Below are 14,321 nucleotides of genomic sequence, written 5' to 3'. Positions count from 1 at the left end.
CAGATAAGCCCTGAAAGGCGGTGGCCATATCTTATATCGGCCAAACCTGGTGACAGGTTTGCTTTAAATGGAAGACATTTCTATTCTGACATGGTGATGTTCACATTACTGTCAGCACATACTAGCAGTGTATTATCATCTTAAATTCAAACTGGCATATAAAAAAAATTTGTATCTGTATTGTCACATAGGGGTGGACGAACCTGAACGATAAAGTTCAGGATTCTTAACAAACACCTAGTATACGTGCATGGACCCCGAACATGGACTTCTCCAGGATGTCCGTGGTACTGTTCAGGTTCGACAGCCCGAGCAAAGATTTGCTGTTCCCTCTATTTTTGATAACCAGCGCAGGCAAAACCGACAGAGCTGTGGGCTGCATCTCCCAGCTGTGAGCTTTATCTTTGCTGGTTATCAAAAAGAGAGGGGTCCCCATGCTTTTTTTTTTAATTATTTAGCTAACGAACCAAGCTAAAACAAACAACTGGGGGAAGGTATTCTCACACAGAGAAGGGGCCATGGATATTGACCATCTCCAGCCTAAAAATAGCGCCTGATGACATCCCAGAAAAGGAATATCTATTAGATGCACCATTTCTGGTACTTTTCCCGGCTCTTCCCACTTGCCCTGCTGCTGCAGCAAGTGGGGTAATAAATGTGGGGTTGATGTCAGCGATTTTCTGGCCACTGACATCAAGCTCACTGACATCACATGCCCTCATTACTAACCCTGTAAGTTTAAGTTAAGAAACATACACACTGAAAAAAATCCTTTATTTGAAATAAACACTCCCCACCCTCTTTTATCCATTTATTAAGATAAAAATAAAAAAACACAGCATTTCTCACCTGTTTCCAAAAAATCCATTTGTCCCATGATGTGCTCCAACTCTGCTACATCTGGATGCATTAATGAGAGGTGGCAAGATGCTATGCTAATGAGAGGTGGTTACTCAGCCATGCATCCAGGAGACACAGAGATGAACGTGAATATGTAGCTTCAGTGCTGAGCAATGACGTCAATAAGGTGAGCGGTGTTCTTAGCAGATGAACTCCAGTCTCCTTACTGACGTCAGCGCTTGGCACTGAAGCTGCATTCTCACGCTCACCTCAGTGTCACCTGGATGCAGGGCAGAGCGGTCGTATCACCCAACCGCTCAGCATCAGCAATGCATCCAGATGTAGCTGAGTTGGCCCATGTCGTGGGACATATGGATTATCGGCTGATAGGTGATGAATACTGTGTTTTTTTAATTTGCATTTGGAAAATAACAAATTGTTAAAATAGGATTGGTGAGTTTTTATTTCAAATAAAGGACTTTACTCTGTGTGAGAGTGTTTTTTAATTTAAACTTACGGGGTTAGTAATTTGGGCATCTGGTAGGTGCCTCTTCATTACTAACCTCTGGGCTTGATGTCAGCTGACATTACAAAGCTGATATCAACTAAATACTATTATCCCACTTGCACCAGGGTTAGTAGGAAAAGCGGGCAAAGCATCTTATAATAGATGCGGCTTTGCTGGGGTGGCTGTGAGCTGCTATTGTTAGGCTGAGGGGGCAACATCCATGGCCCTTACCAGTCTGAGGATACCAACCCTCAGCTGTCTGCTTTAGCTTAGCTAGTTTCCAAAAATGGGAGGGACCACTCTCCTTTTTTTTAAATTATTTATTTTTGATAATCCACCAGGATAAAGCTGACAGCTGAGAGATGCAGCCTGCAGCTGTCTGCTTTAGCTTGGCTGGTTACAAAAATGAAGAGGCCCCACAAGGTTTTCTAAAATTGTTTATTTAAATATACTGGAGCTGTGCTATACGAGACCCAGCTGCTGGGAACTGAGGTGATGTCAGTAAGCGTATATCAGTTCACAGCACCCGGTTCTCATGAGGGCAGGGCCGCTGTGTACTGAAATAACCTTACTGTAAGGTCAACTGAGTTCATAGCAGCTTGTTCTCATGCTGTACAGCGCCTGTACCTGACTGATTATGGACTGCACTCGGCACTCCAGCATTCATCAGTCCGGCACTCGGGCTACTGTGGGACCCGTTGGCTAAGGTTACCAGGGTTCACAGCTGCCGAGTCTCCTGGCAGCTGTGAGGTCCAGAAACCTGATGGGAAACTTTGAGGGACACTTCAAGGTTACTTTTGTTTCCAGCTGTTGGAGCACCTGGAGGCTGTGAACTAAGGTTACCTTGGGTGTGTATTTTACTGTACTTGATAATAAATAAAAAAGTAAATGAAGAAAATGGCATGGTATTTCCCCATAATTTTCATAACCAGCTGAGGGAAATCTGATGGCTGAAGACTTAATATTCTTGGAAGGGGACTATACCCATAAAGGTTAACAGGCTATTAAAATCAGCTCACAGCTGTTTACTTAGCTTTTACTGGTTATTATAGGGAAGACCCCCCAAAATATGATGAAGTGTCCCCCTATATTTACTATCCAGCAAAGGCTATGCAAACAATTGTGGGCTAATATTAATAGCATAGGAATGGGCCATGGATATTGTCCCCCACAGACTAAGAACATTAGCCATCAACCGCCCCCAGAAATGGTGCATCCATAAGATGCACAAATTCTGGCTCTTAGCCTTGGCTTTTGTCACTTTCCCTGGTGTGGTGACAAGCAGTGTAATAGTTGTGGGGTTGATGTCAGCCGTTCTATGGCAGCTGAGATCAAGTCCATGAGTTAGTAATGGAGAGGTGTCTATCAGACACCTCCATTACTAAACCCATAGTCACATGTAATAAAGACACAGCCAGAGTAAAGTCCTTTAATTGAATAAACACACATACTCCTTTATTTCAAATAAAACCTCCCTACCCTCTTTTACCCATTTATTCATCAAAAATTCAAATTAAAAGGCAAAGTTATACTCATGAATTATTGGCAGAAAGGCGAGTATAACTTTGCTTTTCTTATTCTATTTTTTGGTGAATAAATTGGTAAAGAGAGTTATGGAGTTTTTATTTCAAATAATTATGCAAATTGTCTCTTCAGAGAGGAAGAGAGCTAGAACTCCAGTGCCACCTGTTGGAAGGTAGCAATCCTACAAGTCAATATTGACCCTTTAACGAGCCTTGTCACATGACTTAGGATAATAGCCAAACCAGAATCTCAATTTGCAGACACTGGGATTGAGATTCTCGTGGCACTAGAGTTCTAGCTCTCTTCCTCTCTGAAGAGACAATTTGTATAATTAGCATATTACCCAGAGGAGCATTGCGGCTTTAAGTCTCCTCATCTCAGCATGCTTAGCATGTCGATCTCCGCAAGGAGAAACAATACTTGGATATTTCAAATAAAGAAGTCGGGGAGCATGGACTACATTAGATCTTCCTGGAAACATTTTTGGTAATAATTCCTTATCATAGAATCATAGAATGTTAGAGTTGGAAGGGACCTCAACGGTCATCGTATCCATCCCCCTGCTAAATGCTGGATTTGCTAAACCATCTCAGACAGATGTCTGTCCAGCCTCTGTTTGAAGACTTCCAGTGAAGGAGAACTCACCACCACCTCTCGTGGCAGCCTGTTCCACTCATTGATCACCCTCACTGTCAAAAAGTTTTTTCTAATATTTAATCTGTATCTTCTTTCTTTCAGTTTCATTCCATTGCATTGCTCATCTTGTTTCCATGTGCAAATGAGAATAATGCTGATCACTCTACACTGTGATATCCCTTCAGATATTTGTAGACAGCTATTAAGTCTCCTCTTAACCTTCTTTTTCTACAAGCTAAACATTCCCAGATCATTTAACCGTTCCTAGTAGAACATGCTTTGCAGTGCGCATACTATCCTAGTAGCTCTTCTCTGAATTTGCTCCAGTATTTCAATGTCTTTTTTAAAATGTGATGCTCAGAACACAGTATTCCAGATTACGCCTGACCAAGGAGGAGTAGAGGGGGATAATTACTTCACGTGATCTACTCTATGCTTCTCTTAATACATCCTAGAACTGTGTTTGTCTTTTTTTGCTGCTACATCACACTGTTGACTCATGTGCAGTCTGTGATATATTAGTATACCCAAGTCTTTTTCTCAACGTGCTGTTGCTTAGTTCTATTCCTCCCATTCTATAGATGTAATTTTCGTTTTTCTTTCCAAGATCCAGAATCTTGCATTTCTCCCTGTTAAATACCATTCTATTAGAAACTACCCATTGCTTAAGCTTATCTAGATCCTTATGGAATCTCATTTTGCTTTTGCCACACCCATAAACTTTAATGTGCAAGTCTTTACCGACAAATATAAAGAGACTAGTCCATGCTGCAATTTTTTTTTCACATGGACATTCGGTCCATTTAAAAAATGTCATCTGAACAGGGTAATTGAATAACATTGGTCCTACAGCTGTCTGTCTGTGTGATGTCATTTTTTTCAATGAACAGCACTTTGACTGAAAATACGATCATGGGAACGTAGCCTAAGGGTTATAATTAAGTCCAGTAAAATTCTCAGACTGGCAAACAAAAAAAAGTATTGTAAAACATAATTTTAATCAACTGGTCAAAGTCAGCTAATTATTTTTATGTACAAACTTTGCAGATACCAGTTTCAAAAGGGCAGCAAAAGGCTGGTGAAGAAAAGAATCAGGAGAAGTCTACAGAAATAGAGGAGCCACCAAGTTATGTAAGGACACAAATAACCAACTATACAGTGACCATAGATGACATTATTAGCAAAGATCCTACAGACTATACAACAAGTCATAGAAGTGACCGTCATAATAGTATTCAAGAAAATATGGATGTTTGTCAATCTGATATTCATGGGTCAAGTTATCATCAAAAAGAAACTAAAATTACTTATGAAGAAGACAAGTCTTCCATTTCTTACCCTACAAAGCTGAATGATGATGTTGAGCATGGGAATCAACCTGACAATGTGGTTGAGGAGTACAGAAGCTTCCATAAGAGACAGCCAGATGGAGATCCTGCAGTGAAGAACATGGACTATATGCCTCATTTTGCTCATACGCCCCCAGATTCTTCACCCAGGTAACCAATTCTATTTAATTGTATTCCTTAACTGAAGGTTTTGTACAGGAAGGAGATGTTTTCTTTTTCAGAGAATACATCTCGTATTAAATACATGTCATTATTGCCATTGAAGTAAGAAAATTTAGAAAATAAGCATCATTGTCATTAAAAAGATCAGTTTGTTTTAACAAGAACCTTTCACCAAATTTTTCATGTAGATCTGGATACATAAAATGGTGTCTGCAGAATGGTGTAAAATGTCCCCCACCAAAAACTCTCTGATAACACCCACTTGGGCTTAATGAAAATGATGTCATTAGGTGCCAAATACTTTGCTTATATCTAATCAACGGAGAAATGAAAAAAAAAAAGGTTTTATTCTGCTCTGCAGCCGCTATTACATCGTGTGTCCAGTTCAACAATAAAAATTTGGTGAAAGTCCTGTTTAATAATCAGATGTCTAGAAATAGGGGATTTAAATCAAATATGGTGGGTCACATATTATATTAAGCCAGGGGATAAATACACTGTACAGGATCCTCAATGTCTCTTGAATGCACCAAAAGGCTGTGTAACACATTTAACACATTCAGAAGGAACAGGTTAAGAGGCATGTGCAGTCCATGACACCTTGAGCAAGGTCAGTGTCACCCTAATGACTAAGTTTTGCTATATTTGCAAATGCCATTTTACTGGGAGAACATTTATCTGACACATGCAGCTGTACTGCCTTACCGGTGACAGATATCATAAAAATAATCTCTGATGTTCTCTATTTAATCTCTATTTGACAATTGTACTGTCTGTTGCATTTAGCCACGAGACCAAAGAGGTTTGGTTATGTTTGGTCAGCCCAAGGTCCATTTAAACTGTGGGATGTGCAATATTAAATGACTTCGGACGGACAACATGTTTGCTGGTGTGAGGTTGTTTAATACCTGCTTCAGATATGCACTAATAGATCATTCGGAGCAAATAGACTGCCATTGTTTTTCACAGCACAGATCCTGTTTGCACAGGATGATGTGCTGTTGAGAACGAAGATCTTTTGTGCAAGCCAAAAGATCGTTTCACCTAACGAACAAGCTTTCTGCTTGTCTGTGATGGGTTTTAACGTGATTAAATATGTATATTTTTAGGTACCTGAAAACCCAAGTAAACTGAGTTGGCATTAAAGCTATATAGTTATAGTTAAGTATTCTAGCATTTGAACAAACTTCTGTGCAAAATCTTCTGCTGATTAATATGTTAATATAGTTATAGAATTTTTTATATCGGTGGAAGTTCCATTTTCAATTACAAAGTTTTATCCCCTGTAAAACTTTACAATTAAATGTAAAAATTCTGTCTGCCAGCAGCACTAAAGGGAAACTTTTGTATGCTGTGAATACATTAAACCCAATACTAAAACAGTCAAATGTAAACTCTAAGCAGCCCTTTATAGGCATTAAGATATATTAAAACACAAAAGTTTGGCTCTAAAATCACATTTGGCTAAAATGTGAACATTCAAACTCCAGTATTAACAACAACTTTAAGGAGTGACCTAAATAGGCACCAGCCTAGTTTTACTTACTCTATGGGCTGCTGGTGGCAATGGCATTCTTGGTCTGGCAGTAAGTGTGCATCAGGTCAATTTTTTGGGGTTATTCATTGTACCCATGTATATGCATTTATTATATTTATTTTCTGTTGTTTTTTTTTTAGATCAGAACATGAAAATTATGAGTATTCCTCCCATGACTCTGGGACAGCTTATATCCATCATTATAAATCCACAATGGATCATTCAGAATGTGATGATATAAAGGAGCCATCACACATGAGTAAAGAATCCCAATCAGAAAACAGACTTCCTTCACGGGAAATAAATACTAATTTAGTGGAAGTTCATCCACCAAGTGCTCTGACTCAATCACAAGAGGAGCTGACTCAGCTGAAGAACTATGAATCAAACAGTTCTAAGTCAAAACTTGGTTACTTAGAAGATTTGGTGTCTTCTAAATCAGAAGAAGTTCAATTAAGTAGTTTTGGAGATCCTACTTACAAAATCATTCAGTCAACGGTGGAAAGTAATATAAGTGATCACGAAGGAGGACTTCAGTACTATAATATTTACTCACAAAATTTGCAAGATAGAGAAAAAATAAAACACAGAGTTGATGAATCAGAGGACCATGATTATTCACATAGTCATATAGAAGAACCAATGCATGAACACGCACAGTCTGAGGAACCAGTTCATACATATGAACCATCTGAGGAACAAGTTAATACATTCACAGAATCTAAGAAAATGTTTCACACATATGCACCATTTGAGGAGCAAGTTCACACATATATATCATCAGAGGAACCAGTTCATACATATACAGAATCTGAGGAAAATGAACATTCTTATGGAACATCTGAGGAACCAGTTAACAAATATGCACAATTTGAGGAACCAAAGCAAACTTACGCACAATCAGAAGAGGAAAGTCATAGATACGGTATAATAAAGAAACCAAAATATGAGTATGATCAGTCAGAGATGCTAGAACATTTGTATAAGCAAGCGGAGAATCAAGTTTCCCACAATGCCGAGTCAGAAGAGTTAACTCATAGCCAACAACCTTCAAATACACAAATCCTCACATATGAGCAACATATGAAACCAATTTACACATATGATGAATTAAGGGAGTCATATTCCCAGGACCCACAAGTCAGGGAAACAGAAATTACATATGAAGAAGTTTATCAACATGCAAAGGAAAGGTATGCACAACCAGAGGATTCACCAGAAAACATAATTCCCTATATAAAAACACATTACCAACAAACAGAGGCAGAAGAGCCAGTTAGAAAGAACTCCCTTTCAGAAAAAATAAGTTCCAGTAAAATGCCATTGGAGTTGTCAAATAACCTACAAGCACAATCAGAGGTGTCAAATTATGGACCAACACAAACAAAAGATCTAGATTACAAACTAATACAATCAGTAGAGCTTAATTATCAACAAAACCAACCAGAAGAGCCACAATATCAACAAAAACACTCAGTAGAGCCAAATTACCAATATAAATACTCAGAGGAGTCAGAATACCAAGAAGAACACGAGGTGCCAAATTATCAATATAAACAGTCAGAGAAGTCATATTCCCAAGAAAAACACTCAGTAGAGCCAAATTACCAATATGAACACTCTGAGGAATCAGAACACCAAGAAGAACACGTGGTGCAAAATTACCAATATAAACAGTCAGAGAAGTCATATTCCCAAGAAAAACACTCAGTAGCGCCAAATTACCAATATAAACACCCAGAGGAGTCAGAATACCAAGAGCATGAGGTGCCAAATTACCAATATAAACAGTCAGAAAAGTCATATTACCAAGAAAAACATTCAAAGGAGCCCAATTACCAATATAAACAGTCGGAGGAGTCAGAATACCAAGAACACTCAGAGAAGCCCAATTACCAATATAAACACTCAGAGGAGTCATATTACAAAGACGAACACTCAAAGGAGCCAAATTACCAGCAAGAAGACTTAAATGAGCCAAATTATCAAAAAGAACACTCAGATGAGCAAAATTATCAAGAAACACGATCAGAAGAGCTGAATTTCAAGTATTCACAACAAGAAATCTTGGTACATAAAAATAAAGACTCAGAGCATCCACACTTAATAAGTTATTATTCAGAACAATCAGAGGAGAAAGATGGTCAGATACAGGAACAGAAAAGTAAGATGTTTGGAGAACATAACAATAGGTTAACAGAGTCTTTAGAGCAAGAATATATGAACCTGCATGCAGCAGAAAAAGACAGTGGACATATTACTTCAGTAGAGCAAGATAAACCTAAGAGCACACTTGAAACATACTTGGAACAGCAAGATAGCGATAGTGCCCCGGAAGAATACCACCACAAAGATGAGTCAACTTCTGAGACCTACGATAAGGAACTGCTGTTGAAAAATCAAAAGCTTGAGAACACACAGAAAGAAGAGCCAAAGACTTTATGTGCTCATACTGTTGAGTCAGAGCCTCAAGATCAACCAGATTCTAAAGAAACAGATAAACATGCTCAATTCCTTGAATCACACACAGAGGAAATACACGATACTTGTGCTGAGGATGACTTGGACAAAAACACTTTAAATGAAAAAATTATAAATGGACATTCTGAACTGGAAGAACCTGAACACATTGAAGATAGGTCTGGTGGACATAAATCAGATGGAACACAGGAAGAAAGTCCAGTGGATACGGCATCAGATACAGAGGAAATTCCAGAAGAAAATTTTGATTTTCTAGAGGTATGAATCCTTCCTTTTATGGTTTTGAATAGCAAAACATTTAGCTTTCTAGATAATGAGTCCATTGTTTTGCTGTATCGTGATATGGCAGAGCTCTGGCTACGAGCATGTTCTGAATGGCATAAACTCATTTTGATGTAACACTATGAAACCGTAGGCCATGGCTTCTAGTGCTTCATAGAGATATTACTTTATATGCTTCTTCATGAAATCCAAGGCATGTACTGTAGTGCAATAGGGGGACTTTGCTTTGTGCAACTCCAAGGTTTCTTTGGCCATTATTATGACTATAATAAACATGAGGCTCTAAACTTAGGATCAGTTAGTAGTTATCAATAAGTAGACCACAGATACATCTATCAACAACAGTGATCAATCTACATAGTTATTAGAAATATACTTGATATTGGGTGCTAGAAGTGACAGGCAGACTATTGCTAAAGCAATCCTTCAGGCTATCCCTCACTAAGACTCATGACGCTTACCAAATATTAATCAATCACCTGATTATCATCTTTTTCTCACTTGTGGTATAGTAATCTGTACTTTTTAATCATTCTGCCCTTACTATAATAGAAATCAACTCTGAAGAGGCAGAACAGAAGGAAGAAGGGAGTGAGCACCAGCTTGGACCATTAATGAGACATTAGGTGTGTCCAAGGCCAGTTTTAGACAAAGTGGGGCCCCAAATGCTCACATATTGCACCATCACACAGAAACATTTCTGTTGTATTTACAAGCGCTAAGTTCAGGCCGGTAAACGAGTGTGATCGACAATATTGAAGTCATTCGATGCTTGTTTCCCGGCCTATTTAGGGTACGTGCACACATTCAGTAATTGGCAGCGCTTTGGACGCAGCACATGTCTGCTGCGCCCAAAGCGCTGCCGACTATTGAACGCAGATTAATCCACATGTGTTCATTGAACCATGCGGAATCACTGCACCAATACATTGTACGGGTGAAATTTATCTTGCGGAGACAAATAAAGATAAATTGACATGGTGCGGTCTCCGCGGGTGAGCTGCGGGCGTCAGTGCACGCATAGTGGGCATGGGATTTCTTGAAATCCCATCCACTATGCTATAACATCTGGCCACTGCACAAGTACGCAGCATCCAACCCGCATCATTTACAGTATAATGCAGGTCCCATATAGTAATATGCACTTCCCATGGTCCTTGGTAGAGTATACTGCAGCCCCCCTCATAGAGTATACTGCAGCCTCCTCAAACAGTATAATGCAGCCCCATCAGAGTATAATGAAGCCCCCTCAGAGTATAATGCAGCCACACACAGTATAGTGCAGACCCCTCAGAGCATAATACAGCCCCACATACAGTATATTGCAGGCCAAGCCCCACAAACACACATAGTATAGTACAGCCCCCTTCACACACAGTGTAATGCAGCCCCCTCACACACACAGTATAATGCAGCATCCCCCAGAGTATAATGCAGCCCCCTCAGAGTATAATGCAGCCCCACACACAGTATAATGCAGGCCCCACCCCCACACAGTATAATTCAGCCCCCTCCACAAACACACACATTATAGTGCAGCTCCCACACACACAGTATAATGCAGCCCCCCACACAGTATAATGCAGCCCCCACACACAATATAATGCAGCTCCTCCAGAGTATAAAGCAGCCTCCTCAGAGTATAATGCAGCCCCCAGTGTATAAAGCAGCCCCCTCAGAGTATAATGCAGCCCTACACACAGTATAATGCAGACCCCCACACACATAGTATAGTGCCGCCCCCCCACAGTATAGTGCAGCCCCCGCACACAGTATAGTGCAGTTCCCTAAGAGTATAATGCAGCCCCCACATGCACACAGTATTATGTAGCCTCCTCTGTTGTGAATTCCGTTCTCGGGCTCCCTCCTGTGGTCATGAGCGATATTGTGTGAGTTTGTTCTGGGGCTCCCTCTGGTGGCCTTTAGCGATATGGCTGGTCTTGGCTGGGCTCAGCTTCTTCATTTCCTGCTATCCTGAGGCCTATTTAATTCATCTGGCCCTTCATTTGTTGCCTGCTGTCGGTGTATTCAGTCCTGTTTCTGAGAGCTCCTGAATATTCCTTGTGACCAGTCTCCTGCTGGAGAAGTTAAGTTGTTTGTTCTTTTTGCTCATTATTTCCTTGAAAACGTTTCTTTGTACATGATGAGTTCAGTCCAGCTTGCTTATATGTGAACTTGCACTTGCTGGTTAGTTCTGGGGTGCAGAGTGCGCCCCTCACATCGTGAGTCGGTGTGGGGGTTCTTGTATTCTCTGCGTGGTTTATTTTTGTTAGTTTTTGTACTGACCGCACAGACTCCTATCTATTTTCAGTCTATCTAGTGTTAGCGGGCCTCATTTGCTTAACCTGTTTCATTTCTACGTTTGTCTTTTCCCCTTAACTCACCGTTATTATTTGTGGGGGGCTGACTAAATCTTTGGGGTTATTTCTCTGAGGCAAGTGAGGTCTTTGCTTTCTCTCTAGGGGTAGTCAGTTTCTCAGGCTGTGAACGTGGCGTCTAGGATTTTAGGAACGCTCCACGGCTGCCTTTAGTGTTTGTGGATAGGATCAGGATTGCGGTCAGTATAGCTTCCACCTCCCCAGAACTGGTCCTATATTCTGGTCACATGTGTCAGGTCAGTTTTGAGATCCTACCACCGGATCATAACAGTACAGCAGGCCAAAAAGTGTTAATGCAGCAGAAGAGGGAGAAGAGAAATCCTGAAGTCATTTTTTTTAATCTTTTCCTCTGCACTGTGTTTGGCCTCTCCCCTCCCTTTAATCTCTGGGTGGTTCTGAATTCAATTGCAGATATGGACATTCAGAGTCTGTCTTCTAGTGTGGATCATCTCACTGCAAGGGTGCAGGGCATTCAGGATTATGTAGTCCGCAGTCCTATGTCAGAGCCTAAAATACCAATTCCTGAACTGTTCTCCGGAGATAGATCTAGGTTTTTGAACTTTAAGAATAATTGTAAGTTATTCCTTTCTCTGAGACCTCACTCCTCAGGTGACTCTGTTCAGCAAGTTAAAATTATTATTTCTTTGTTACGTGGTGACCCTCAAGATTGGGCATTCTCTCTGGCGCCAGGAGATCCTGCATTGCTAAATGTGGATGCGTTTTTTCTGGCGCTAGGAGTGCTTTATGAGGAACCAAATCTGGTAGACCAAGCAGAGAAGGTTTTGCTGGCTCTCTCTCAGGGTCAAGATGAAACAGAGGTTTGCTGTCAGAAGTTTAGGAAGTGGTCTGTGCTCACTCAATGGAATGAGTGCGCCCTGGCGGCGATTTTCAGAAAGGGTCTTTCTGAAGCCCTTAAAGATGTTATGGTGGGGTTCCCCACACCTGCGGGTCTGAATGAGTCAATGTCTTTGGCCATTCAGATTGATCGGCGTTTGCAGGAGCGCAAACCTGTGCGCCATCTGGCGGTATTTTCTGAGCAGAAACCTGAGCCTGTGCAATGCGACAGGACTCTGACCGGAGTTGAACGGCAAAACCACAGACGTCAGAATGGGTTGTGCTTTTACTGTGGTGATTCTACTCATGTTATCTCAGCATGCTCTAAACGCACAAAAAGGTTCACCAAGTCTGTCACCATTGGTACTGTACAGCCTAAATTCATTTTGTCTGTTACTTTGATTTGCTCTCTGTCATCCTACTCAGTTATGGCTTTTGTGAATTCAGGTGCCGCCCTGAATTTGATGGATTTGTCATTTGCCAGGTGCTGTGGTTTTATCTTGGAGCCTTTACAATTCCCTATTCCACTAAGGGGAATTGATGCTACACCATTGGCCAAGATTAAACCTCAGTACTGGACTCAAGTGACTATGTGCATGGCTCCTGCACATCAGGAGGTGATTCGCTTTCTTGTGCTACATAATTTGCATGATGTTGTCGTGTTGGGTCTGCCATGGCTGCAAGCTCATAATCCAGTCCTGGATTGGAAAGAAATGTCTGTGTCAAGTTGGGGTTGCCAGGGAATTCATGGCGATGCCCCTTTGGTGTCAATTGCTTCTTCTACTCCTTCTGAAGTCCCTGAATTTTTGTCGGACTACCAGGATGTATTTGATGAGCCCTACCTCCTCATAGGGATTGTGATTGTGCCATAAATCTGATTCCTGGTAGTAAGTTCCCTAAGGGACGACTTTTTAATTTATCTGTACCAGAACATGCCGCTATGCGGAGTTATATAAAGGAGTCCTTGGAGAAGGGGCATATTCGCCCGTCCTCGTCCCCTTTGGGTGCGGGGTTCTTTTTTGTGGCCAAGAAGGATGGTTCTCTGAGACCCTGTATAGATTATCGCCTTCTAAATAACATCACGGTTAAATTTCAGTACCCTTGCCACTGTTGTCCGATCTGTTTGCCCTGATTAGGGGGGCCAGTTGGTTCACCAAGATAGATCTTCGAGGAGCGTATAATCTTGTGCGCATAAAGCAGGGCGATGAATGGAAAACAGCATTTAATATGCCCGAAGGCCATTTTGAGTACTTGGTGATGCCTTTTGGGCTTTCTAATGCCCCCTCTGTGTTTCAGTCCTTCATGCACGACATCTTCCGAGAGTATCTGGATAGATTTATGATTGTGTACCTGGATGATATTTTGGTCTTTTCTGATGATTGGGAGTCTCATGTGAAGCAGGTCAGGATGGTATTTCAGGTCCTGCGTGCCAATGCCTTGTTTGTGAAGGGCTCTAAATGTCTCTTCGGAGTCCAGAAAATTTCCTTTTTGGGCTTTATTTTTTCTCCTTCTACTATTGAGATGGATCCAGTCAAGGTCCAGGCTATTCATGACTGGACTCAACCTACATCTGTGAAGAGTCTTCAGAAGTTCTTGGGTTTTGCTAATTTTTACCGTCGCTTCATCGCTAATTTTTCTGGCGTGGTTAAGCCTTTGACGGATTTGACCAAGAAGGGTTCTGATGTTACGAATTGGTCTCCTGCGGCCGTGGAGGCCTTTCAGGAGCTGAAACGTCGGTTTTCTTCGGCTCCTGTCTTGCGCCAGCCCGATGTCTCTCTTCCCTTTCAGGT

At 41.1% G+C, this 14,321-nt stretch overlaps 1 protein-coding gene across 1 annotated transcript in view; it reads left to right on the top strand.

Annotated features, from left to right (window-relative positions):
- The window catches only part of TNKS1BP1 (tankyrase 1 binding protein 1), an 85,756-nt gene that overhangs the window by 31,064 nt on the left and 40,371 nt on the right, over positions 1-14,321 (top strand). Inside the window, exons 5-6 of the mRNA XM_077251171.1 lie at positions 4,556-5,007; positions 6,697-9,295. Coding sequence (XP_077107286.1) covers positions 4,556-5,007; positions 6,697-9,295 — 3,051 coding nt within the window. The remainder of the gene's footprint in view (positions 1-4,555; positions 5,008-6,696; positions 9,296-14,321) is intronic.

This window comes from Ranitomeya variabilis, chromosome 4 (genome assembly GCF_051348905.1).
Source record: "Ranitomeya variabilis isolate aRanVar5 chromosome 4, aRanVar5.hap1, whole genome shotgun sequence".
In the NCBI taxonomy this organism is placed as follows: Eukaryota; Metazoa; Chordata; class Amphibia; order Anura; family Dendrobatidae; genus Ranitomeya; species Ranitomeya variabilis.
This window is presented reverse-complemented; position numbering and strand designations above follow the sequence as displayed.